The sequence below is a fragment of the Coturnix japonica genome, chromosome 3 (genome assembly GCF_054131305.1).
Source record: "Coturnix japonica strain WE chromosome 3, WE-NBRP24, whole genome shotgun sequence".
In the NCBI taxonomy this organism is placed as follows: Eukaryota; Metazoa; Chordata; class Aves; order Galliformes; family Phasianidae; genus Coturnix; species Coturnix japonica.
Window position 1 is genome coordinate 82,943,970 of NC_140665.1, and position 27,948 is coordinate 82,971,917.

The window sequence follows — 27,948 nt, forward strand, 5'->3', positions numbered from 1 at the left end:
TCATGGAAAAAAAAACGCAGTAAATATCCTAACCCATGGCACTGAGCTGCCTTAACCTGAGCTGCAGACATTTGGCTTCACCAGCTTGAATCCAACAGTAAAAGACTCCCATGGTAATTTTTTAAAATAACAAAATTGTGTTCACTCTTAAGGCACCACACTGTGGTGGTGATGGTCCTGCTTGCATCCGTCAGTTGTGTTAGTAGGTTATGATTCCCACATCAGCTTGAGAGGGTTATCCTTCTAAAAAGCAAATTCTCTCACATCACAAGCAAGTGCGGTGGCTGAAGAAAATCTTCCTTTTGGAGAATTCAAGACTCACTATGGCAAGACAAGAGAAATGTGGATTTGAATTTTAAGCTTTGTATCTTCAGACCTGCACAAGGAACCAAGTCCTGGATATGTCTCAAAGACTCCTTAAATTTAACTTGAAGCAATCTTTAGATAGACGGCACAAACAATATTGAAAACAAAAACTGGGATCCAATATTCCCTGTTTCAAATGAGAATAAGACTAAAATTTATGTTTTCTCTCTCACCTGGTTGTTCTTCATCTCTTTACTGTGCAGTGTCCCAGCTCCAATGGAAGGGAGACAAATCATGTTCTTTCCCAGAATGACCTGGGAATACTGAGTCATCAAAGAGACATAAATATGGACTTAATTTTCCTTGGCTGGCATTTAATACAGATGTCTCACTTCAGATAAAAAGTTTCTAATGATGAAGCTGTTAGAAAAGATAATACTTCTTCAGGACCCACCTACATACTTTCCTGTGCAACCTCTTGTAGGGAACCTACTTTAACAGGGGTTTGGCGTAAATGACCTCCAGGGTGTATTATATTGTTGGGTGTTTCCTAATCGTATCTGGGACAAAAGTGGCAAAACTGGGGGTACTGCTCTTCATAAAATGCTGACTGAACTATATTTGTGTAGTTGGTGCTGTGCTGCACAGTGCTTCTTTGTTCAAGAAGTAGTTAGAGTCTAATCATGATACCTGAATACAGATTATCACAGCAGAGATTCCTTTATTTAATAGTTAATGTCTACATACAATTGACAGAATACAGTGCCACTATGAAATATAAATCAAGGGAATTGTGATACAAGCACATGTTACGTATTATAATGGAGGAAATATCCTTTAAGCATTAAAGTTAGTCCTAATGTCCGTAAAATTCCACAAGTACACAGTACATATATAGTACATACACAGTATCCACTCAATATCTTGCGGTCTTTCAGAGTAAGTCACGTGCTTACCCCAGCTTAAGATGCATTTTACATGCTCCTGTGTGTGAGAGTTTGTGTCTAAGCACACGTATGAAGAGTTCCTAACATCTTAGTATAAACTAATTAGAAAATTTGGTGGATGTTATGATGAAAAGATAAGACATACACTGCTTGTGACAGCAATACAAGAAATGCTAGTCTGTTACCTTGTGCTGACCAGAACATGAATGTTACAGAAACACAACAGACAATCAACCTCTAATAAGCAGAAGCTTAAATCTAGTGAAACGACTCAGCTACAAGGAGAAATGCAGAACTCATCGCCACAAAGTGGGATCCAGAACAGTGTGTTAGGGATCATGACTCCCAGTACAGTGCACAAGGAGAATTAGGCACTTCAAGTATGGCCTAGAGACAATTAATATGAAACAGAGATGAAGAGAGAGGTTGTATCTGATCTCTCAAGAAACAGGCATTTCACTCTGTCCCCCAACAAATGGTTTTTGCCACTGGGAATTCAGATCATAGAATGTTTTCTAAAATTGTTTTCAGTCTGGCGATGTTCTCTCATTTCTTTTTGAAGCATCTTGGAAGGAAAGGATTAACCGGTTTCAACGACAACATACTGGTCAAAAAATCCACCAGACACCCAATTAAATTCCTCTTCACTCTGACAGGTGCTGTAATCCTGATCTCACTCTACCTCACTGAGTGCTCCACAATCAAACTGCAGGCCACCTGCCTCATAGATATCCCACTGGGTACATGGAGGGAACCTAGAGCACTAAACCCCCACATACATGCTTTCTAACTACTCTCTGAAATGTCTCTGAGTGGACTTTTTTCCTTTTGCCTGATGAATTCACCTCTGTAGGGTGGCTCCCACAGTTTGCCCCTCTTGCAGTTTGTTGCAAAGCAAGACTCGTGCTGATATGGCGTTAATATCAGATGTGAGTCTGAGGATATAGCTAATGTATAGCTCAGGACAGATCTATGAATCTACACAAAAATATGTTTCTTTTTTTCCAGGTTGTGAAAGTTTTAATGTGTTAATAAATAGAAAAATCTTCTGTATGCACAACTACAAAATACCATAATTTATAGTAAGTTTTCTAATATATATTTTATTACCGCATATGTACAACAGGCTGGCTTTCAAGAGTAGCCTTAAAAAGCATAAGCAACAAAGTACTTCATCTGTGACTTTTATAATGGACCATAAATGTTTCAGAAGAATGATCTGGCGAGGGACTTCTTGACTCATGTTTTGTTCTGCAGGCTCTGAAAACAAAGAATGTGCATGTATTTAACTATAAACTATATGGCTTTTGGTTTGAACTTTGGCTTAATTGAAATCAGTGGCAAAATTCTGCTCTTTTCATGATGAACTCTGTGGTATAAAGTAATTCCCTTCACCATTATTAATGTGCTGTTCTTTCTTCCATCCCCTGTATTCTTTAAATCTGAGTTTTATTTATATGCTGATATTCCTGTAACTGCAAACCTAAAGAGAAGGCCTCTGTGCCCATATATCCTTGAATTGCCTTTTGCATTTTTCTGCACGATTCCTCTTTGATCTGCCTCTGAATTTAATAATGAAATTCGACTCAATATCCCCCCCCACTATATATAGCTCCTGCTACATCATGTTCTGTTACCTATCATCTGACAGTGTAGTTCTTGAAATCTGGCCATTTAATTTGGTCCAAGAAAATGTATCATTTAAGAAAAGTCCATGTTCATTTGATTAAGTGAATGCACATTTCTGTTTTCTTACCAAGCACTGGCATATGGGCAGCTTTTCATACTGTGTGTGGGAATGTTTACAGAATCCTATCAGCAAAAATGGTATTTGGCAAGAATATTAACTACAATAGCAGCATTCACAGTTCTGTTTCTAAATATGTTATAATGCTGAATGTTCTCATTTCCTTTCTGCACTTCCTCTGCCTTCTATAGGGCTAGGAAGGTAGCCCTGCAGAATTTTTGAATTTGGATTTCACCTTCCCCTGCCATGGGACAGGAAATGAAACCTCTTAAAGCCTGAGATCTCTGTATGAATGGAGGGCATTGTAGATATGCATCGTATTTCACATCTTCCCACTGACACCCGCAATGTCAGTTATTTCCATCGCTGGGACATGCTGGACTGTTTTTGAAGACAGCCACAGTGCCAACTTTCAACTAAATCAAAACATTTTATTTTCTGCTTTTCCAATTTCCTAGAACCAAAGATTAATACTCCTATCAAATTACCTGATCTTTAGGAGAGTCAACAGGACTATTCCTATGATGAGAACTATGCAGGAGGAATAGGCAATAATGTAGACTGTGTCACCTACAAGCCAAAACCAGAAAGCAGACAAGAAACATTCTTCAGTGACAAGAATCAGGTTTGAGGTCTGAATTGGAACATATACATTTGCACACTAAATTAGCAATCAGTTCTGATGCCAGTAATTAAAAGGAGGTGGAATGCCAGTGGTGGGAATTACTCCTGCTTCACCAGCTGGTGCAAAATCATTTTCAGACTTCTAGTAAATACCAGCTCCAATAGCACTTCACATGTGTAGCACTACCTTTTACTCTACCCCAGGGAAACTGCAACAGCTTGTTACTCTGATTTGTGTTTTGGAGTATTTTCCCTGTTGATTTTAAGATGTCAGCTTTATTCGATGTATTGGGGGAAATCTGGCTCTTAAATATCTGCTTGGCCTCTTTTACTTTTTCACATATTACCATAATTGCAGTGTGAAGCAATACTCAGTCTAGAATCAAATTAATGTAAAATGGGATCTAACATTGTGTTTCTGGGCCCTGTGCCCATGGAGTTTCCTCTTTCTCTTAGGCTTCTCACCAAGAAGTCACTTAGGCAGCTTATGTGCTAAAAATTCTGACTGTCGAAAAACTGGGAATTGTTTCAACTTTTGTTTTCTAAAAGAGGGGAAACTTGGTTTTCCTGATAGAGTGAATGCATCACTTTTGATCAAATATTCTGAAGGGAAAATATTTGGCTCAGAAGGAAACCTAAACCCAGAATATGCCATCAAGATGTGCAGAGGTTCTACAACAAAAGGACCCAAATCAAGAGGCACAGGAATGAAAATGGGACCCTTCTACTTGCCTGTTGCAAGATGTTCCCGATGAGATCATGCTAAAAGCCATATATTTTCTCCTGCCTTCTGAGAAGCGTGGGAATTTGTAAAGCTGGGAGAGGGCACAGTTTTGTGACTGAAGTGATAATTCTTCATTTTATTTTTTCATTTTATATACTCTTTGTTTTCTAAATACTTGGATGTGCCTATTTATCTTCTCTTAAAAATGTTTTAGGGTGTGTGTTTCTTTATAGACATCCTGCTTCTCTAAAAATGCAAGGAATGTTTTATGTTAATTTTCACTGTTAATCTGTCTCCATCCAGGTCTCAAAATATGAAATACTGCTAGAGGAGTTAGGAAATATAGATATGAAATCTTGGCTCTATTCATCCCAAATCCCATCCATGAAAACTACCAGAATACACATGTAAATTCCTGTATGACACAATGGTCTGTGTGAATCCATTTTTCTTATCTGAGTATGATCTTAGCAATGACTTAAGGCTTAAAAACCAGTACCCTAAAAAAATAACAAAAACACTGACTGAAATTAAGTCCATTTGTAGTTGTGGGTCTGTAAACAACCTTAGCTCTCATGCTCTGCCCCTGTTCACATTTCACTGGACAGCAGACATCACAATGATTAAAAACATGATTAAAAGTTCAAACACTTCCCTACTCTTGGCAGGATGGCAAATAAAAAATGCAGTGTACATAGGTCACATCATGACTGGGTTCTAAGAAGCAGCTGTCTGCCTTACTGCTTCTCTTCAGCTGACTGAGGTGCAAAAGAAGAGACCTTGTTTGAGTATCTGACCGGATGGGGAAAGGGATGCAAATATCTGTGTGTCCTGTGAAGACTGAAAGGCACATGTGATGTGTAAAGACACAGTGCAGTAGAATGCAACTGTGAAATGTTTTCATCTCAGTCCTGCAGAGAGTGAAAGGACATAAGTGGAGATAAAACGTTCCCATTGCTATGATGTGAGGCACTGAACTGTACCATCCTATGAATTTGTCTCCTGCTCACGAGAATTTGGTAGAGCAGCTTAGGACAAGTCTATGGCAAGGCTGCCATGGCTTAGGGACAAATGTCCTGCCCTTCCTTGAATGGGCTACAAACCTCAGGAACACAACTGTAGTGCTAGCAGGACCTGCCTGTATAGAAATACAGATGCTGCAGTAATGAAGTTTGGTAGAGGACAGCTGTGGGCTCATCAGCTGAAACAATTAGTAGGATCAGTCACCTGTGTAAATCTATATGTATATGTAGTGAGAGGACTGTGAATATTCATTAGACAAATTAACTCTGGCTGGTGCTCAAAGGTTTCTTGGCTACCTGCAGGTCATTGCAGGCTTTCTTCTACATTTATAAAATAATGAGACTGACAGTGTTTCATACCTTACAAATTAATGTTGCTGGAGAGGAACTAATCTCAGTTCTCACAGCATCCAGTATAATTATAGATAAAACCCGCCAATTACATGTTTATCTAGATTCTCAGCACAGCAAAACTACTCGGTAGAAAATATCTGATAACTCTACAATTTAGGAGGAAAATAAGATTAATTCCAAGAGTCTTGGGTCATGCCCAATTTTACTGTATCTCACAAGAACCAGAGAAGCGTTGTATATTCCTAGCTTTTTTTTTCCATTCAAAAAATGCTGCAGCTCCAAAGCGCTACCCTGATGAATGCAAATGCTTATCTTCATGCATGATTCATTTTTCAAATTAAAGTGTAGGAAGAAATCTTTTAAATTATTTGAATCTGCAAAATCATGGAGATGATTTGCATAGGATTAATTCAAAACAAGGCAGAAGGTGGATAACTACGTGGGCAATAACAGCATTTTTTGAAGTTTGGAGAGCTTTTGTCACCCGTTTTTTGTACTATGACATAAGATTCTGTCCCCACTTAAGCTTCCAGAAGTCTTGTTGACTTTGAAAATAATCAGGCCTCTGCCTACATCACACTGTGTTAACTGGGACGTTTCAACCCACAGGTTGTCATGTATCTTGCTGGGTATGTAAGTGAATGAAAATCCTGTTAAGACTTTTAAACAGTCCTGTTTTTACATGGCAAACCAAGGGGGAGAGGCAGGGGACTTCATCTTTTACACCTTCTTCTTGAGATATCCTATGATTCAATATTCCTGGCACAAGCCAGTTTCTTGTGTGTCTGATCTCACTGAGCTAAACAGAGCCCTTTCACAACAGCAAAGGTGACCTCTATCTTCACTCTTATGCCACGTGGCCAATGGTTGCCAAAGTACTTTTGATATCTAATTCTGTTTTCAAATATCACAACGTAATTTAGGAGGCTAAGATCATTGACATATGCCATGCCAGGCTGTAAAATATTACCATTGCCTCCACATTATGTAGAAGTTTCTCTGCAGCAACATTTTATGCATACTATTCTCCTTCTCTCAGTAAGAGATGGAATAAGTTGAATTTTATTGCAGGCTAGGAATGAGTGTTTGTACAGTCACCAAGGGTCAGTTTGTCCACAGCACATGGTTAGCTCTTGGTTATGGAGTTGTGCATTTGAACTACGTCAGACCCAAGATATCTGGCTACTGCATTCACACCAAAGCATCTTTGCTTACACCCAAATCTGGCTTAATTCCCAATGAAGTGGTTCATATTCATTTGCGCATATGTTTCTATTATGCCTATATTTATTATTTACTATGAAGCACTCCTTTTATTAAAAATTATTCAATTATCCAAAGATGTGCAGTACTACTGTATAAAACAGAAAAGTTTTTTGAACTGTTTTTGAGCAGTAACTTTTTTGAGATAAAGAAATAAGGGATAGTTGAATAAAGACTGAGTTTCTTTCTTAGCTCGCTCATCTACAGACAGACATTAATTTGAATTTGTGAAAGATCTTTTTATTTCATGCAAGTTAAGTAAAGAACTCTTCTGAGATTTTGAGCTATGGACAACACACAGGCAAATGTTATCTCCAGTATTCTGAGTTCAGAACATATTCTTTAATATCTTCGGACACTCAAAAGGCCGTATTTGACAACTTAACCATTTTGCATCTGCACCATGGGATTCTTCTTGGGATTTGATTTCAATAAAGATAAATACTTTGTAAAGACGATTACTCCCTTTGCAGACAGAGTAATACACATTTACTAGCATATACATTCAGGGTATAGGGATATATTTTTGGCAGTGGGATTTATGAAATAATTTGCAATATGGTTTTTATCATCAGGTGGATATCCTAAAATCAAATTCTTCTCCTTGACCTGGCTTCCTATGAGACATATATCGCTTAGAGAGTTCCCAGCTAGTGCACATGACAGCTCCAATAGGAGGAATACTTTATTTTATCTTTCAGGCTGATCAGCATTCTTTTTATTTTTCTAAGGCCATCCAAAATTCTGTTAGAGTTCAAGGATGAGTTTTTGGAACGTGTTCAGATTTCAGCGGGAGCAGAATTAACTGGGTGCAGCCTACACTTTGCAAATATTTATCTAATTCTTTGAGGGAAATCCACATTGCATTCTACCCAGTGAAGGGGTCTGCATTTAGAACTGGTCACTGGGGTGACATAGCTCACATTTTACATTTTCTCACTTGCAGGAGGATCTCTTCCATTGCAACATTCATTACTTAACCTCTAAAGTCTAGTTCCAGCCAGCTGGAGATTCAGTCTCCCCCTGTAGTTGGCAAAAAAAAGCCAACACTTCCAGGATACAGCAAAGAGATTTTATGCTAAAATTACAGTGGAATGCTCAATTATTCATGACATTTGCCTCAGGAATCCTGTTCCTACCAGTCTATATTTATACTTCCCAAGTTGGCCACTTCAGCAAAAGCTGAAGGGTAGACTTGGTGAAATATTCTTTATTTTGTATTGTATGTGAAGCTTGAATTATTTTTTTACTGTTAAAGGTGTTCAGTGTGAACATTTCTTGTATAAAAGGAACTAATTTGTAGTAATACCTAGATTACTGCAGTCTGCCCTATGCAAGGTAGAACAAGTGTTTCACATTACAGACACTATTTGTGCATTGAACTTTTTGTATTCTTACTCTGTAATGGTGTCCTTTAAAAGGAAATATAAAATTAATATTCTTTCAGGTATGAGAAAATGTGTTTATTAAATCAATATCTTTTATGTCACTTAGTTGCTTACTGTAAATGCATAGAAAGAAAGGCAGATACTGCTTTTCAACCCATGAGATATCATGATCCACAATTGCAGTCCCTGCTGTTGCATGAGAAGACAATAGCTGATGGAGTGTAATTATCTTCAATAATTATATATTAATTATAATTATCTTCAAAATATCTGTAATAATCTTCATAATTTCTCTGTAACTAGTATGGCACAAATAGTCAAGAAAGTTAGGAGAGAAGAAGGTGTGACATCAAAGCTAATCAATTATTTTACGTATTATGATTACTATTGATTCTATATGAGTTGGACTTGATGATCCTTGTGGGTCCTTTCCAACTTAGGAGATTCTATGATTCTACAATTCTACTGCTTCTTTAATGACTGTATGGGGAGTCAGACTATGGTGGGCTTAATAGCATAATTGTCCCCAGTTATAGTATAGTGATTGTGAACTATCTGTTTCAAAACCAGTTATCAAAGTAATTGGGGTAGCCTTGTTATCTGTATTTTGAGGTTATATAAGGAAAGCAATTAGAAAGATTTTTCCAAGTAATGTTGATTGAGAGTGAAACAGGTAAAGCTCACCTTCCTGAACCCACTCAAGGGAGGTAATCTTTACTCTTCTCTGTAACACAAGGGAAATTTCAATAGTGCTTCTATTAAAATTGCAAAGTGATTCTCTCAAACTTACCATCAATTGAAGATGAATGCAGTTGTGTTCTGGAAAGCTTTTCTCCTGGTATTTCTGTATTCAGCCAATGAAAACCTTTCTTAACTGAAATTTGACCTGAAGATTGGAAATGTATTAATTTAAATGATTACTTCTAAATAATAATGTAAACAAATATTATTACTTAGTGTTTTGATAAGAGCCTCAGAATTTAGAAAGGCAGCTATAGTACCAATCCTTTACTTAGCCAAAGCCTTTGGATCCCCAGCTTTTGACTGACTAGCAGAATATTCATTGCACCGCAGGAACAAGCAAGCTTCTGCCTTTAATCCCAATTACGTTAGGAAAGTTCCCTTCACAAAAATACTTTTATTCTGAGACTGCTTCAGTGAATGGCAAAACCTGACGAGCAATTATTTTATTATTCTAATATGATAATCATCTTTTTTCTTGCTACGTAAAGAGCAACTAACAGAGTTAGTTTGGACCATTAGATGCAGTCATGGAGCAAACAAACAAATAAAAAACGTTCATCAGCAAACTCATTGCCAGCACAGTCTCAAATCTAACAGTGTTATGGAATTACTTTGTCAGAGGAGCTGGTATTGCAATTTTAAACTTTTGCCAGGCTGAATTGTCTGATTGTACTGATTGTCTAAGCTTAAGTGCATCATTTCTGCAGTTACTTTGTTTTTAAAAGTAAGTTGGATGGAACTATGACATCATCATTCCTTTTTACTGAAATCTATGGAAATAATAACTTCTCCCAGGCTACCATGTGAATATATAATTACATATAGATGCATCAGCAAGCTCGTGTAATAGATATGAGTGCCACATTATGTGTTTTTGTGGAGAGGGTAGTCAGGTCTTAGTTCTGGTCCACAGATGGCATGGCCAGTAGCTGATGTAATAGGTGAACATTCAGCTTCAGTTTTAGGCTGTGGGAGTCCAGTTCATCTTCTCCTAAACTACTCTGGGATGTAACCCACGGCACAGTATGTGAGGACAAACAAGGGAATTGCTTCAAAAGCACTCTCCTGACCCATATGAAAACACTGATATTCTCTTGCTTGTTGCCATTCATTGCACTAATGATTGAGTCCTAAAGAAGGTCTTAGCAAGGAGTTTGATATTTAGTACATCCTGGCCTGCATCATTCTGTGCCACTGTATAGAAAAACAAATGAATTCTTCTCCTGAAAAAAACAGAATTTATTGCATTGCCTTTTGTGTCCCAGTTTCTAACACAAACAAGAACTGTGCTCAGAAGTTGAAGCTAGAGAACTCTCAGTTTAGGTTTGTATTCTTTCTCATTACTGTTAAGTAACCACGTGAAGGTAGCAGATCATTAATTCTTTTTATGAAGCTTCACAACACAGTTAAACTGTGTCTAAGATACCAGTCATTTGTAAGGTTAACATTTACTAAATCATTTCCTAAATGTTTGTTAGCCAAGTTACAGTTTTATGTGGGCTAAAGTTTAGACTCTAAGAAGAAAATGAATGAAACAAAACATAAAAACATAATGCATATTATGTTCTATGTACGAGATATGTACAATATTGATTGTTCTAATGATGTGCCACAGTACAATATTAAGTCAGTGACAAAAAGGCTCGGAAGCTTTTCTAATCTGCATAATATTATTCACCCCCAACATTGTTTTTTTATTGTTATTCCAGCTGGAAAATTAGTGTAGTGAGGCTTGTAGCCGATTTATTACTAGTATAAAATATTGCCTACAACCAGAGAAAACAACTTGCACATGCAGTTTGTGTTTCAATTTGGATTAAAAACCTGCAGATACGAATCTTGGCAAAATCCATAGTATTTTAGCTGAGATACAGTTAAGATTTGCTGCAAGTTAGCATTTAATTTAAGATTTTAAATTAATTATTCTTTAAAGTATCATCTGTTACTCACGTAACTGACTGAAGCAGGATGTGCTGTGAAGCATGTGATGGAAGAGCTTGCACAGCGACTGTTCTGCTGGTGGTGAATTCTGACAGGTGCATTCCACACGCAGCACTGTGCCCCAGTTGCTGATGTAGGCTGCTTTGCAATCAGCAGTTGCAGAACAGGGCATGTCGTCTTTGATTAAAGTTTCAAGACAAGCTTCATCATCATAGCATTCTTTGGTGACGTGTCTCCAACATTTGGCCCAAAAAGTTTTGTATTTTTTCCTGCCAGAAAAAGAAGTGTACGATGATGGTTTTGAAACTGATTTCACATAGTTAGTTAAGGATGATCATAAAAAGAGAGTGCATTCTTGAAGTGCCGTGTAAGCCTTAAAAATCAAAATATTCAGCAATAGCTGGCATAAATTCTGCTCTGATTTGTACGTTCTTGGTTTCAGTGACACTGCAAAGTTGTAACTTAAAATAATGCCATTACTCAGAAAGTTTTTGTAATCAATCAGTTGTACCCCAAATCAGCACCTGTGTGTTCTTTTCCAAATGTCCAGCAAAAATCATTGTGAATGTCAGCAGTCCCAGACCCTCAGGGAGAAAATGTAGGCAGAGGGGTAAAGCCAATCACCAGAATGAAAACAGAAGAGGAACCTTTCTAAGGGATGAGCCTGTCGGGCAACATGATAAGAAAAAAAATACTGAATTTAATTGAAATAAAATAATCTGCATGCAGTGCTAAAAGCCAGCCAATCAACCACAAATTCCAGATAGAAAGCTAACAAGATACAAAATGTCCAAGGATCTGGAGAAAAAATTTCACTGCAAATATTTGCCCTTAGTATTAATTGACAGTGAAGAGAAGTTATGTGAAGAATTAATTTGTTTTCCAGCTCTATAAACTTAAATTATTTTAGTATATTTGCTCTTGGAGTAGAACAAAATTAATATTTAGTGCTTTTTGTAATGACCAAAAAGAAATCTAGTTAAAGATTAATTAAGGAATCTGTAGATATTGACTGGAAACCAGTTTATCACTTACATTAAATCTTAGCAGACCAGTTAGGTAAACCATTGTGTCATGTACTGTAGTACCTTAAAATATTCCTTCATTAGTCATGACATTAGGCTATTGATTTACTATTGGTATTGTGTAATTATTAAAAGTGAGTCACGTAGAAAAATGTGGACTTACTTATAAGCTGTAAGTCCAGCTAGGACCGTATTGTAAATATTTTCATGACAACAGCAAAGGCTTCAAGGCAGATGCCACCTCTGTGCTAATGGAATTATTTTTGTCCACCTTCAGATTTATAGATACGGCTAGCCATAATTCACAGAATAATTTTGCTAATTATGTCCACTTATTGTCAGTGCCAGGAAACATTAATGCTCCCAAAATAATGGGTAATTCAGCAAGTGTCCATTATGGCATTGCATGTGTACACATGCACATACACAGACTTACACTCATAGCCCAATTCTTCCTGACATAAAAAAGGGCATTTCCCACTGACGTAAATCTGAGTGGCCTGCACAGAACAGAAAGTGTCTCTCGGTCTCCTGCTTTGCTTACCAAGAGTAAAATTAAACACAGTTTTGAGGTGAAATTGAGGTGAAATCCACAAGAGAATCAGAGACTACATTGAAAATCAATGCAAGCCAATTGACCATCCCCAAATGGTGTCAATTAAATAGAAATGCGTATATGGACTAATCCTGTTGCATATTTTCTAAAATAAAATCTGAAAACTGTGTTCCTCTTCATGACTTTGGTGGTCTGTACATGTCTCAGGGCAGTTTTTTTGTTTTGTTTTTTTTTTTTTTTTTCCCATGTATATCTGAGAATAAAAGAATATGAAAGTTTTATGAAGGGCCAAGTTAGTCACACAGCAATTGGATCCAAAGGGTGAGATGCTAAGGTGGAAGACGTAATTACTTTAACCAAACAAACTTCTCCCAGACTGCTGCATAGTTTGTTAAAGCTGATAGGGGGCAAAGGAGCAGACTGGCAGGTGTTATCTAAAGAAAGTGGTAATGAAAATACCTCACAGAATAGTTTGTCTAGCTGAAATGGTGTTAAGAGTCATGAAACAGGCAGAAGAAAAGGCCACTGATGATCCAAGACCTGTCTGAAAATGAATGTTTGTGGTTTGCTTGTGGGATTACTTATTGAATTTCCAGATTCAGTGCAGACATCTATGATGAATGTCCAAGTGGATCCTGCTGCTTTGTAGACTCTTTTCAGACTAGACTTCAAAGAATTGCTGTCTGTGCCAAGGGATAGATAACCTAACTTTTTGACTGGGTAATTGGGTAAATTATCCTAATCAAACCTAATAATGTGCTATTTATAGCCTAGTAAAATGTTCTCTGCCTATATCTGATTCCTCTAAATATTTTAAATATTCAATGCACTTCTAACAGTAGGTGATTTAAAGGCCCCTTCTATTTGAGTTTGTGTGAAGACAGTTTGTGTCTCTAGATGCCTATAGTTATCACGCAAGAGTAAGTCAAAGGGGTGAAAAGCACTTGGTGGGAAGGTGGTGTGTGAAAACTGTGTTCTAAAACTGATAACTAAGATGTAAAGATCAAAGATTAAAGGTGGCAATTCTCTGCTGTTTGTATCCGTAAAGTATGACTTTTAGAAATGTCAAACACAAGAGATGATACAGAATTTATGTAGTGCTGAAAATCATTTTGCCATAGATGAGAAGTACAAAAATTATTTGATCAAATCATTATTCACAGGCACACAACTGGGCGAGATTAGGAAAAGTAATCTTTATTCTACTTACCTGCACAATTCATTTTCCTCACACATGTGAATTACTCTTAGACATGATGGGAGTGGAGATGAAGTAATTGCACAGGGCTTGCCATGAAGAAGTTCTTTGGCACTGTGGCAGGATTCATCAGGCTGGATGCAATCACAAAATGCCATCATTTGGGCAACTTCAAAAGGCATGTTGTGATAGAAGAACCTCATTGCTGCCTGGCATTCTTCCATGTTGCACTTCTTATTTGAACAGACCTTTAGGTACAGGGACAACTGTTTGTTACATACTTCATCTTCAACACAGTCCATGTTCACATCCAAACAGGATCTGTTAGCTGTATATGCTAAAAAGAATAATGATTTTAAAAACCCTTTTCACGTCATGATTGGTAGTCAGCCTGCCTGCATTATTACCTTTAAAAGCAAGTTAGACTTCCCAAAGCTCCAAGCCATTGCCTCTCCTATGCTCATTTTGTTGTCCTCATATTCCACCCTTCCACCGCTTGTCTCTCACATACAACCCCCTTGTAAGTTCCTGCCCTACCAGATAAGTGAGGAAGAAGAAAGTGAGAGATAGAAATTTCTTCAGAGTATTCAATAGCTTCCAGGAGCTACTGACTAATGGATACTTAAAAATGCTGACATCTTCAGTACTACTGTTTTAAATCTAGTTCAGGCTGTGCTATAAGCCTTCCAAAGCTATATAGTTTTTTTCTAACCCTAAAAGCGCTATGGGGTAAGTTTTGCTTCTATAAATATAACAGAAACAGGACTGTTACCTATCATTTGTGGATTCTCATCTATCCAGTAGTTTAACTAAAATATCAGGGTTCTACTGACTCCTTGCTCTTCATTAATCTGAATGAAAACTATTCATTTTCATCTGGAGATAAAATGCAAATTATTCAAGAGCAGAGCTAGAACGGGTTACTAGGATCCAGAAATAAATTCATACCTTGCTTGGAGAGAGATGATAAACTCCATTGTAACTTTGTTTCCAAACTAATGTGGTCTAAAACAGAAACATATGGATATACATATGAACAGAGGAGATAAACCATGTCTTAGCTTAGTTTTCAATTTTTAAGCATTGTCTGTTTTGCTGAGATAGTACTGGTAGTAAAAAATAAACAAGAATAAAATAGCTCAGCTCAGTGATCAGTCAGGATTTGCCAGCTTTTAACAAACCCTAAAAGCACTGTTACATATATTCATAGACTTAATGGTCGTTGATACATAATTACACGTGCTGTGAAATGAAGGAGAGCTTGTAGAGATGCTCAGCTCGGAATAAAATCAGTGTTATTGTGAATAAATAAGGCCAATGGCCTTAACATATTCGTCTGTATACACACAGTTTTTACAACTCAGAAGGCTTGAAGTCAATGCAGACAGAGAATTCTTGTTTTTAGAAAACTTGTTTGGTTTTTGTTTGTTTGTTTTTAGCTATAGTGTAGTGCTAAAAGAGGCTGATTAGGGTCAGGAGTTACCAGTGAAAGAAAATAGTGTTTTCACTCAGGCTTTTGTTTTGCTTTCCAGTTATGCATTTGCATCTAAATAAGCCTCTTAAAACTATCCTGTCTCCAATAGTAAACTGCAATGGTTTAAGAAGGTTCTTATTTTACTTTTTTCACAGACACACTCCCTATGTGTTCTGATTCCCAGAATAGCACCAACCTGTGTCAGTGTCCTGATTTTTATTATGATCATCACCATCATCATCATCTTCATCACCATTTTCACTAGCTATGGAATCTTGGATCCCTTGAGAGTATTGCAAACAAGGGTTGCTAAATATTCTTTTCCATATTTTAAGGCATCTCCTTTGAAGTGGCTCTGAGCACTTGCACTCTCCCAACACTGTTTTCCTCAGTTCATTCCATGCTGACAAACATTCTTGGCTGCCCATGCTACATTTTGCTGCCTCTGCCCTGCATGCTCGCTGGAAGCTCTTATACACTGAAGAACAGTAGGGATCCTCTTGGCAGAATCTTTTTGCAATGTTGCAGTCCTTCTCTGATTCGTTGGGGTGTCTTTGGCTTTGGGGCTTTCTGAGATGCCTAAGACTCAGGTCAGCATCAGATCTTGAGGAACTTTCCAAATACTCTGTGCAAACAAGTAAGCAAAAACAAACCAGAATAGAAGTTGCAACATCAGCTCACACAAAATTGCAGAAAAATGAATGAGATGGTCCTAGTTGTGACATGACTAAATTCAGCTGTATGAATATATACAAAATAATTTCAGATTCTTGCAGAATATTATATTGTTTTCATTCCTAGTATCTGTATAATGTATAGTCTAGTTTAACAATTCAGTTTCCAAATGCCACTCACTGCAATTACAGCATAAAGGGATTAGGAATTAATGTCACATAATTTTATCCACCTGCAGATTGCACATACGACAGATTAATTATTTTAATAAGAAGAGGGGGAGAGGAGAGGAGAGGAGAGGAGAGGAGAGGAGAGGAGAGGAGAGGAGAGGAGAGGAGAGGAGAGGAGAGGAGAGGAGAGGAGAGGAGAGGAGAGGAGAGGAGAGGAGAGGAGAGGAGAGGAGAGGAGAGGAGAGGAGAGGAGAGGAGAGGAGAGGAGAGGAGAGGAGAGGAGAGGAGAGGAGAGGAGAGGGGAGGAGAGGTGTCTCCCCTTCCCCTCCCCTTCTCCCCCTCCCCCCACCCCGCTCCCCTGACCCCCACCCCCCCAAAAAGAAAACAACAAAAAACACACAACACAAGTAATTCTTTTGCTAAAAGCAAAATCAAGTGGTCCAGTGACATGAACATAAGGATTTAGCTACCCACTATTCATGTTTCAGATCAGGATGTTATTATTTCCTCTGGAATCAAGACATATATTCTACTAGTGTGTGTGTGATATACACTCATTGATGTCAGCAGCGAGTGATGGATCAGATGAATCAGAGCAGTGAATCAACCTCAGGGCTTACTTTCCAGATTCTCGTTCTCCAGCTGATTTTACTGCTCTCATGTCAGATTTATTAATCATTAAATTGGGTGTGGAGCTGCCAGCCTGACACGCACCAAGAATTTCTCAGTTATAGAAACAGATTTTCTAGTTCTCAGAACAATGCAAAATGAACTAGAAGGAACTGGGCCCCTTGATTACAATGGAGTTCTAAAAAGGAACCTTTCTGTGTGTTAAGTATAGCTTTGTTGTTAAGCTAATTGTGAAGGCAGTCTTAGTGTTCCCCACACCACGTAGATGCAGTGAAGATGCAAAATGACATAACAGCACAGTGGGGCAAGCCACTCACTTTCACTCCCATTCACAAGGGCTAGATGTGGGTAACACAGATCCAAGGCAATGAGGAGACCTCAGCACACACAGTGTTTTCACTCTTGCTTCCCAGTGCATGGAGGAAGGGTTTGCAAAACCATTTTAATTCCTCACATGCCTCTTACTAATTTTGTTTATTATAAAGCATTGTTTTCGTGTGCACTCTGAAGTGTTAATATCATAGAAAAGACAAAAGACAACTAAATTGGGATTGTGTGTGAATTGTAAGGACTGAGAAATACACAAATAAACCTGAATCTAGTTAAAATGAGGGCTACAGAGTTATATTTTTTCTTCTTCGCAATTAACATTTCCCATTTAACTACTACCTTTGTCAACACTGCATCGATTCCTGAGTGTAGCTGTGATGCTGCAGGGACCATCTAGAGTGCAGACACAGTTTTTGAATTCTGGATATTTGTCAGCCAGTGCCTGGATGATTCTATTACAGCCAATTGCATCTTCTGCCTTGCATCTATTATCTGGAACACACAGTTAAAATTATAATGCTGTTAATGCTTATGAACGCTTAAGGGATATGGTTACATAGAGCAATTCAATTGAAGCACAAAAATAATATGTTTTGCCACAAGAAGACGGCTCAAACCTCGTTTTCCTTGAAAACCTGACATAATTTACAAATTCTAAATAATATTCAAAGCAGTGTAATAAAGATGTGGGTACAATATTGCCTTCTTTTATTCGGCTTGACCTGCTGCCAGGAATGTCTGTTTCTGCTCGCTTTTCCAAGGTACATAAAATGTTAAAATGATTACTTTTGATGGGAATTGAACAGAATTAGTGCACTTTTGGCTTAAAGAGGAGTTCATTTAAGGGACTATGTTCACAGTGAGGTAAGCCAGCACATATCACTGTGCTGGAGCTTGATGATAGAAATACCTGCAGGGGAGGGGAATAGAGGAGGAGCATAACTGGGATCTGAGGCCACTCAGGAGCATGAGTCAAAATAAATCAGTTAGCCCTCTGCTTTACAGACTAAATGGTTTTACAAGTGCATTCATTAATGCTTGTGAAAGCTTCAAGTTGGTTAAGAAAGTTACACAGGAAACAATTTATTACCATTTTTTAAAGTTTTATAATGTGAAAGCCATGTTCTGTTTTGTGAAAGCAGGCACACAGCTCCCCAGATCAGCACATTCCCCTCTCTTTACTTCATGCATATTAGTTATTTTGCCATATGTAGGGTAAGGCATACATATATAGGGCTCATGAGATTCAGACTGGTCATGGGGCAGCATGAAGATCTGTTTTAACCGACAAACTGCTTATAGCTCCTGTCTGTGCTCTGTCAGCAGTGGTGCCTGGCTGCCTGCGTTGCTGCTTTCTAGGTGAGTGGTGCCTTCTGTCACCACGACTGCTGACAACTGTAATGTGATTACAGCTTTAATGTCATTTACAGGTTACTGACATGAATGGCAGCAGAAAGCAGCTGAGATGAAGGAGTGCAAGAGGAAGAAGAGCCTGAAGGAATGAGAATTAACTTCACAATGGTGTACGTCCCCATCCTACCACCCCTGAATGCTTTTTCAAATAGTGCCTGCACTGCACTTTCTCCATTTACCATTACAGACTAAGGAGGGTTTGGGGATCCATGAAAACGTGCACTGCTCCAGGGGGATTTTGCAATCTATCACAGATGACCTCCCAGCCTCTACTTCCACTTCATCTCTTGTCTCGGTAAAGTTATGGTGCCTTGGCTTGCCTTGATATCTCCATCCTATATCAACTTGCCTTCTCCACTTCTAGCAGCAGTGTAAGCCCCATCCCTAGAGGCTTTCAAGGCCAGGTTGGATGGGCCCTGGGCAGCCTGATATAGTGAGTAGCAACCCTGCCCATGGCAGGCAGTTGGACATGAAGGGGCTTTAAGGTCCCTTCTAACTCAAACCAGGCTGTGATTATGATTCTATGATTCTGTGAGTCTATGATTCTATGATGTAGAGAATAGCCCTGGTCTTTATCTCTCGTGTTTCTTTCTCTTCCTAGTAGCCAAGGAACTCAGGAGGTCTAATAGAAGCTATGGAAGGGTGTGGGCATAGAACACTCTCTGACAGTAATGATAAGGAGGAAAGTACATGGTGACATGGGGACTACGGAGACACGTTGAGGCAAGTAGGAGGATATTCTATTCTGTGAAATAAGAAAGGAATAATAAAAGAATTTCAGGATACAACTTCAGGAAGACAAATTTCAGTTGTGGATAAAGAACAAATATCAGCTTTTGTAAAAAGTTGTTAATTTACAAAATTTATGACTGTTTTTCTCATGGGCTTAAGGACACTTCCAGGGTGTTGACTTCAGTTGTTCGACTTCCCTGGGAGACCGCAGTTTGGCCAATCGCTGAGGTGACACCAATAAGATGAACAGCAAAATGGTGATTTATTGAAGCTGACATGCACTTATATATTCTATGCCTTTCGTGCACGCCTACTAGGGCTGCACACGTCACTGATCCTTATCGCAAGGGGAAGGGCCTAACGCGTCACATCCCGAAGCCCGCATGTGCCTTATTCAACACCAGGGTGGAGCTGGGAAGAAAGAAGAAACTCAAATCACATTATATTTCATGCAGGCTTCCCAGCCTCACTTAGCTCATCCACGTTCATGACACCAGCCACACTTCTGTCTCTGTGTCCTACAAACACTGCTGAATTACTGCAGTAGGGAATGGGATGTAGGTTGTAGGGCTATGAACTTAGGAAGACCATTAATAGAATCAGGAAGCATATCAGATTTACCCCTTGCCTGGCCTCTTGAAAGCTGTGTAGAAATAACCTATTATCAGCATTTGTCTGTTTGTACACTCTGTTGATTCAGCTGTGATGAACAGCAGAAAATATTTTATTGCTGGTTTTCAATTATTTTGCTTTATCATTCATTAGTTCAAGGAAATAAATTTTAGCTTATACAAATGCTACCAAGGCATTTACAAAAAAAATGTTCTCTGACCTCATACTTGGCAGCCATTCCTCATTGTCTGATTTATTTATATGTACATAATTTATGTACACGTGAGCACAGATAAAAGCGTGACAAAACAGAAGCTTACAGTTCCAGGGTGATAATCTCTCTTCTTGCATGGTCAGCAATCCAGTCATCTCAATGGTAATTGCTTCAAAAGACTGCAGAGGAAAGTATGGGGGTTTTCCCCTCTAGCACTAGTGAACCACGTGTGAAGTACTGTGTTCCCTGTACTGGACTCCTGAATGTAGGAGGGACATGGACATACTCAAGTGTGTCCTGCAAAGTGCCACAAATAAGATGAAGGGATTGGAGCTTCATGAAGAGAGTCTGAGAAAGATGGGATTGTTTAGCAAAGCCCAGGGGTGTACTGACTGTACACATATTCATGCAAAAAAAAAAACCAACTGAAAGGAAGATGAATCAGACAAGACCAACCCAGTGACAGAACAAAAAGGCACCAAGAGAAGTTCAAAAAACTCCATTTAAAGATCAGGAAAAAAACTGTTTTTACTGTAGGGGTGGTCAAACAGAAGAAGAGGTTGCCCAGAAAGGTTGTGGAGCTCCCTGTTTGGAGATATCAAAAATCCAATTGGACACACTCCTGGAAGACATCTTATAACCAGCCCTACTTGACCATAGGTCTTGCCCTAAATCTGCAGAGAACCTTTCCAGCCTCACTGATTCTATTTAGTCTAAGAAAAGTAAACTCAGTAAACAAGTATGCTCAGAAATGTCTTTTTTTTTTTTTTTTTTTTTTTTTTTCCCCACTTCAGTGAAATAAAAGAAAAAAAAACTACAACAAATGAAACTTAAAAATCTACATTCTGCAATGCTGAAACATTTTTGGTATTTTCAAAGCAAAGATTTTGGATTCAAAATTTTCAAAATCAAAATTGAATATTTTAATCTTTTCCATCCTGACTTGGAAACTGACTCATGGACATTTTGATCCCTTTTTATTTTTCACAGTAATGCAAAAGAAAAGAAAATAGAAGAAGGGTTTGTCTCAGAAGACTATGAATTGAGATTCTGAAAAAGCTTTCGTAGTAGAGAAGCAGAGATGGACAGAGTGACTGAGAAAGAAGTCACTTAGGTTGAGTGTCCCCAGTCTTGCTCTGGAGAGCAAAAGTTGATAATGCGTGCATTTAACTTGGAGGTTGTCTCCTGAGTGACTGAACTGCTGAACTTGTAACACAGAACAGGAGCAATATAATCATTTGTATTTAGGTTTTCATAAAGAACCTAGTAAAAGCAGTGTTTACCCCATTGCCTATTGTCTTTAACTAACATGCTTGTGCTCAACACTGAAGAGACTCTTTCCATTCACACAGCTCAGCCACTAAGTTTTTTCTCTTGCACACGTGGAGTACTCTTGACAGGTAGTATAATGTTCTCAGAAATAATGTTGTTATTTAAGTTTTCTGTTGCTGTTCCAGTGGGCTCTCTTAGAGATACCATCAGTGTCTGACTTTGGGTTCACACCCTCTGAGGTCATGGCACATAATAACCACATTTAGAATAATTTGTCCTAGACATAATTTGAGTGTTCTGCAATACCAAAGAGTCCTTGCCAAAAGCCATTATCCTAAGGAAATATACAAACGCAAAACCAAACAAGCAATCACAGGAAGAGTTTATTTTCAGAAGGGTTCTCTGGCCCAGTTATATGCCATTAATATCGGTGAATAAGTACACAGGAGAATAAGTGAGGGAAATAGTATTACATGGAAACATTCAAAAAATCTAAAGGGGGTTCCAGAGAACTGATCAAGCTGGTTCACCTCACCTGGCTGTGATGAAAGCTACAGTGTAAATCCTGGCCTTTAGGCCAAGTGACCTTGGTGCTAATGCCTTTGTGAGTGATGTGAAAGATGCAAATTCATTTTCCAATTTGAGGAAGAGGTGTGGGTCTAGACAGTTCATCTTTAGCTCACTGTCTTGATCCTGAAAGTACAGCATATTCTAACACTTTTCTTCAAATACCAATTTTTGAAAATGCACATAAAATATTTAAAAACTCAACAGAGCACGAGATGAAACCCATTTCCTCTGGGGACTGTTGTAGCCATTAGGATATCATGTATTTTTCATTTACTCTGTCTGTTCTTGGCCATTCTGTGCAAAGCAGATGTGTATCTGGAACAGGACACACTGAGAAGGAGCTAACAGATGACTTGCTGCTCTAATTATTTTAAATACTGCCTGTGACCTGGGACACCTGGGTGCAAATCTCTGCAACAAATCTGGCAGCGGGATCATTCAAGTAGCTCACACTGCAGGTGTGAAGTCAGAGAGTGTCTTCTTCTGCCTGGCATCTTACACAGACCAAGCATGAGGGTGGACTCTGAAGCCAGAAAAAACAGAGGGATGTTCACTTCATGAATTCTGCTGCACTTGAAGCTCTGTGGAATCAGGATGTGACTGGTTTTGTTCAAGCTGTGTCAGTATAAGGAGAAGGAGCATTTCCATGGAGATTTAAATACTTTGGTGATTCCCAGTGATCAAGAACCTGCCTTATAGAATTAAGTTGCTAGAAATGGCAGTTAAATATGTAAATCCTTTTGGCTGAATCTATGAATAAGACCAAGGTATGGACTATGCTAATGGCAAGTGTCTGTGTCTGGATTGCTGCATTTTAGTATGGTACCTGGAATGGACTGAGTCAGCAACATGGTGAATACTTAATATTTAATGGTGAGCTCTTTAAACCTTTACATAAACATTTAGGTTACCAAAAAAAAGTGAGAGGTGGTGACTGATACCCAAGGACTTTTACATGGTTTGTTCAAGAAGACAATAGGTTTCTGGAGAAAGCAACATTTTCCACAACTGAGATTAAGATGAGTTTTAGGTCAGACATATACCTGTTCTTCTCCCACTCAGAACATAATCATATTTCGCTTGGAGATGATGGAAATGATGCACCAAACACTGGAATTGCAGTAAAGAGAGAGCGAGAGACTGATCTGCTTTCTTTTATGTAAGAATGTGTTAAACAATTCAAGGAGGATTAGTCACATTCTTAACCTGCAATTTAGTGTACCATCACTCCCTGGAAGTGAATCACTCAGACACATAGGTACTATTTTCACTGAAAAAAGACAATATACCTTCCTATATCACAACTTTCTTTGAGGAATGCTTTATTTGATTTGCTTCTCATTGTAATATGGTATTAAAAATTACTCTAGCAGACTACCCCACTGTTTTGGTTATGATACGAAATCAACTCTGAATTACAGAGAAAAAGGTTGAAATCTTATTCCAGTTGCATGCTGTAAAACATTTATCATAATCCCACAAGATAATAATTTCCCCTGAATTCACATTTGCTGAGTTGGCTCAGACTCTGACATTGCATTTACCACCTTATTTAAGGGACATCAGCACTGTTAGTTAAGATACATAGTATTGGTCATAGTCAAGGATTTCAAATATCACCTGCCTGCTGCTACCATTTGCTCTTTGGAATGTCACTGATTTCAGTCATTTACCACAGCAATATTATGACACACTATGAAAGTACAACAACTCAGCTATTCAAAATGACAAAGTATATACCATAAAGAATTACCTGAAATATTGCAGATATCTTCAACAATAGTCCAGACACTATCACACCCATTTGCGACATTCATACATTGCTTACTGAAGCGTGGGCAATCAGTAGTCTGGGCAGTGCATGTACTTGTGAAGTACATGAGCAGCACTGTAAAAACAGAATATAATGACTGTTTAACACAAGTATTGTCTTTTCTCACTGGCAGTTAGATTAGAACAATACAATTTACTGTATTTTAAAATGATCTACTAATTTACTTTTTTGTTGGGGGAGAAGGGCACTACAGAGGGACCTGGACAGACTGAATTGATGAGCCAAGCTTAACTGTATGAGTTTCGATAGGGCCAGGTACTGGGCCTTGCATTTTGGTCATGACAACCCCAGGCAACCCTACAAGCTTGGGGGGAGTGGCTGGAAAGCTGCTTGATGGAAAGGGACCTTGGTGTGCTGATAGTTGGCTGAATACGAGCCAGCAGTGTGCCCAGGTGGCCAAGAAGGCCAATGGCATCCTGACTTGTATCAGGAATGGTGTGGTGAGCAGGACTAGGGAAGTCATCCTGCCCCTCTACTCAGCACTGGTGAGGCCTCACCTCGAGTACTGTGTTCAGTTTTGGTCACCTCAGTACAGAAGGAATGTGGAGGTGCTAGAGCAGGTCCAAAGAAGGGCAACAAGGCTTGTGAAGGGCTTGGAGAATATGCCCTGTGAGGAGAGACTGAAGGAACTGGGGCTATTTAGTCTGAGGAAAAGGGGGCTGAGGAAAGACCTTATTGCTCTCTTCCAATATCTGAACGGTGCTTACAGCAAGAGTGGGGTTGGTTTCTTCTCACTGGTGACAGGTGACAGGATGAGGGGAAATGACCTCAAATTGTGCCAGGGTAAGTTTAGGTTGGAGATCAGGAAACACTTCTATACAGAAAGGGTTGTTAAGCACTGGAATAGGCTGCCCAGGGAGGTGGTTGAGTCACCCTCCCCAGATGTGTTTAAAAACAGTTTGGATGTGGTGCTCAAGAACATGATTTAGTGGAGGGTTGTTAGTTAGGGTGGTATGGTTGGATTGTGGTTGGATTTGATGATCTTTAAGGTCTTTTCCAACCTGACTGATTCTATGATTCTATGATTAGAACAAAGATTTTCCTCAGTTTTACAGCTGAAAGCTTCAGAATTTTCACAGTTGCAGTGTGGCTTATTTCATATTGTTTTTACTCCAGTATTATGACATCAGCCATAGCTACATATGACATCAGTCTACAGATATATAGAAATGACTGGAGTTCTGAGGGCCACAATAAAGTACAGAAAGGAAGACTGAGTATGACATTCAGAGGATGTATCACTTTATTTGATTGCAATTTAATGAAACTGCAGGCTACACAGGAATTCCTATGAATAGAAGATACAAGAGATCTGACAGCTCTATAAGTGTTAGATAATAGACTCCTATTCAGTGTCTTTGATTTTATTTTGCAAATCATCATCTTGAAAGCAATCCCCATGTTTGTCTCTTTATCTATTTCCCTGAGAGCACTGAACCTAAAGGCAGTGTTGATTGCATTAGAAAGTTCTAGAATTTATAAAAGACTGATACAAAGTTTTCAAGGTAAAGAATTTTAACTCAGCACCACCTCTGGCTTATCTGTAGAAAATAAGATTGCTTTGCTATGAGGAGACAAACCAGTTGGGGGTTAGACCTCTCATCAACATTTCCATAGTAACATAACCTATAATTTGTAGCCATGTATATTTGATGTAAAATTAAGTTTCAGACACTTACTTAAGGTTTCATCAAACTAGCTGCTGAACACGTGCTGAGAGTTTTCTTTGATTGTTGATTCTTTGAGCTATGTCATTTTTTATGACGTTCAGTCAAGTTTATGTGGAATTTGAGGAGTTTTCATCTCTCTTTAAATCCTTACATACGAACTGCAGGAGGGATGAACTATTCTCTCTGTACTTGTCAAGCTATTATTCAGAGAAATTAAGTGTTTCAAATGATGCATTTGAGAAACAAGAAACCAAATATAGATCTTAATAATTTCAAAGAGCTCCTACTATTTAGAGATGGTGCTATCCCTTCTGTAAATGTTGTTTAACTTTATATAATGATACTATTGTATGGAACACATTCCTTGAGACACATTGATAAGGATGCTGTGTAACATTTATGACTTTATATTTAATAAGTGCAATAGCATTTAGTGTGCTGCAGAGAAACAGAAGAGGCCATGTGCACTCATCATAAGAGAGTGAAGTTAGTGCTTATCCTTTCCTACTTGTCCATAATCCTCCCATTTCTCAGATCTATGTTGAGCTGATTGTGAGATCAATCATTTAAAGCCTGAAACACTCATGTAGGCTTCTTCTCCTAGTCAGCCTCAAAGACTGACAGAAGCAACTTCGGCAGTCAATGCTGAAAAATGTCAAACTGGCCCATGCAAAGGAATAATTTTTGTCTCATTGCCACAAAATGCAATTCCAAGGGTTGGTTGTAAAGGATTCTTCTGAAATGTGAAGTTACTCACTGTTTACTGAGGTGACAGAAAAAGTAGCTACATGGTATAATCTTCTACAGGTGAAAATGGTTTGTATATGTAGGCAGTGAAAAATTATATATCCAGGAACATCTTAAGAAAGGCTGCTTTGCTGGGTGAGTATTCAAATATGCTTTAGGTACTTATGCACTGGGATCTAATGATACACTATGATCTTTTATTTCCTCAGCAACACACAGAGGGCATTCAATGTCAAGCCGATACAAAGCAGACTGGCCTATGATTTTAGGATCCAATATACTCCAGTTTAAGCACAATTGCATGAACTGATGGCCTTTACTTTAATCACTCTCTTTATTTACTCTGGTGTTTGGAGTACTCAAAACTGGTTTGCTATTAGGAAAGTTCAGGGCATCTAAAAGATGCTTTGAACTAAAAGCTTTAAAGTGATATAGTTTGACACAAAGGCACTAAAATTTAAACTTCTACAGTTATCTCTTTGCACAAGTGTAAAGTATTTATTTATTTATTATTTAAAGAAATTTATGTCTAAAGAGAAAGGGGGAAAATGGACATTGTCATCGTCCAGATTAGCAGCTAAGGCACAGGGGAATTATGATCTTTCTTCCAAGATTAAAGAATGATTATCTGCTAGATAATAATGAACAGGAAACTCAGATTTCTCGAGCTGCGTCTTCTTACCCAGCAGCAAGAGTAGAAAGATAGCAAGCTCCAAAGGAGAAAAGCGAACAGTAGCTGTTGTCAGGGGTACAGATGTGAAAAAGGATAGCTTTATTCAAATAAAATCCTAGGTAGAAATTGCTATGGAATGTTTTACCAGTGGAGTGGAAGTTTTGGGTAGTGAGATGGTAACAAGAGGAGCAGCATGTATTAAAAAAGTACAGAGTAGGAAAAGAGGAAAGAAGAAATAAAAAGAAAACTTGTCTCATACTCACTTCTACCAGTTCTTTTTCTACCAGCTTTTTCCTATTTTTATCCACTCACTCTCAAGGGGGAACATGTCAATAATTACCCACATAACACTGCCAGCTCTGAACACTATCCCATTAGCAAACAAGTGACTGTTTATTTACAAAAAAACATCCCATTTGTAGATCTCACCAGCTCAACTTATTATCAGTGCTGGCGGTGCTTCCCTGCCTTACCTCTGGCTCAGTCTAGGATGAAGAAGCCCAAGCTACAAGGCCTGGATATCACACACCGGTACAAACCACCTCCAGGTGTCTGCTCACCCCAGCGTCTCGCCAAAGGAAGGGTCCTCCTGGCGGAGCCTCATCCCCCCGCCGCCCGCTCACTTACCGAGGCAGGGCAGCGCGTCCATGACCGGCGGCAGGCGGTGCAGCTTCGTGCCGAGCAACGGCAGGTGCCGTGAGGCGCCGCCCCTTCAGCACCCGGAGTGGGGACAGCGCCCGCCCGGCCCGGCGCGGGGACGGACGCGGGTGAGCGGGGCCCCGGCAGCGGCTGGGGAGGCAGAGTTGATAGCCCGCCCGGGAAGACTTCGTGCCTTCCTCTTCCCACCTCCTTAGGGAGGGAGCAGCCCAAGCCTCTCTCCACGCCCAGAGCTTCCCTTTCTGCGTTTGTTATACCCTTCTCATTTGTCTTTTTGCTGTAGCAGTTGAGCTGGACCGCCTCTAGGTGAGAGGTAGTTCTTAGGCGTTTATCATGCAATTTGTCATTCCTCCTGTACTTAGCTAGCACTGGATTTCAGGAGGAACAAACAGAGCGTCGCTTTGGCTGCTTTCTATGATCCCTTCTGAGATACCTG

At 38.9% G+C, this 27,948-nt stretch overlaps 2 protein-coding genes across 5 annotated transcripts in view; one reads left to right on the forward strand and one right to left on the reverse strand.

Moving 5' to 3' along the window:
- HMGCLL1 (3-hydroxy-3-methylglutaryl-CoA lyase like 1) overlaps positions 1–20,499 on the forward strand; it is a 94,833-nt gene extending 74,334 nt beyond the window's left edge. Inside the window, exon 10 of one of the 3 annotated variants that reach the window (XM_015859229.3) lies at positions 7,934–8,066. In XM_015859229.3, coding sequence (XP_015714715.2) covers positions 7,934–7,967 — 34 coding nt within the window. In that variant the 3' untranslated portion in view covers positions 7,968–8,066. Of the gene's footprint in view, positions 1–7,933; positions 8,067–18,548 lie in introns of those variants that run through there. The other 2 variants (XM_085543847.1, XM_085543846.1) reach the window with 2 other exon arrangements.
- GFRAL (GDNF family receptor alpha like) lies at positions 1,008–27,683 on the reverse strand. Of its 2 annotated transcripts, XM_015859232.3 has the most exons (10): positions 27,483–27,683; positions 23,685–23,819; positions 17,458–17,610; positions 15,510–15,938; positions 14,788–14,844; positions 13,852–14,176; positions 11,070–11,329; positions 9,166–9,261; positions 3,489–3,570; positions 1,008–2,513 (listed from the first exon to the last, which is right to left on the reverse strand). In XM_015859232.3, exons 1-10 carry the CDS (start codon positions 27,502–27,504, stop codon positions 2,426–2,428), a joined length of 1,647 nt encoding a protein of 548 aa, XP_015714718.1. In that variant the 5' UTR covers positions 27,505–27,683; the 3' UTR covers positions 1,008–2,425. The 2 variants fall into 2 exon arrangements, with proteins under 2 accessions (XP_015714718.1, XP_032299512.1); XM_032443621.2 differs by lacking the exon at positions 3,489–3,570 and having other exon boundaries at positions 27,483–27,681.
- Positions 27,684–27,948: the final 265 nt, after the last annotated feature.

Coding starts and splice junctions, on each gene's coding strand:
- GFRAL (XM_032443621.2), bottom strand. CDS start 27,504: ATGGACGCGCTGCCCTGCCTCG. Junction 15,939..17,457: donor TCGATGCAGTGTTGACAAAG/GTAGTAGTTAAA, acceptor TTGTTTGCACAG/AGTATTTGGAAAGTTCCTCA. Junction 14,845..15,509: donor AAATCAGGACACTGACACAG/GTTGGTGCTATT, acceptor TTTCTGTTTTAG/ACCACATTAGTTTGGAAACA.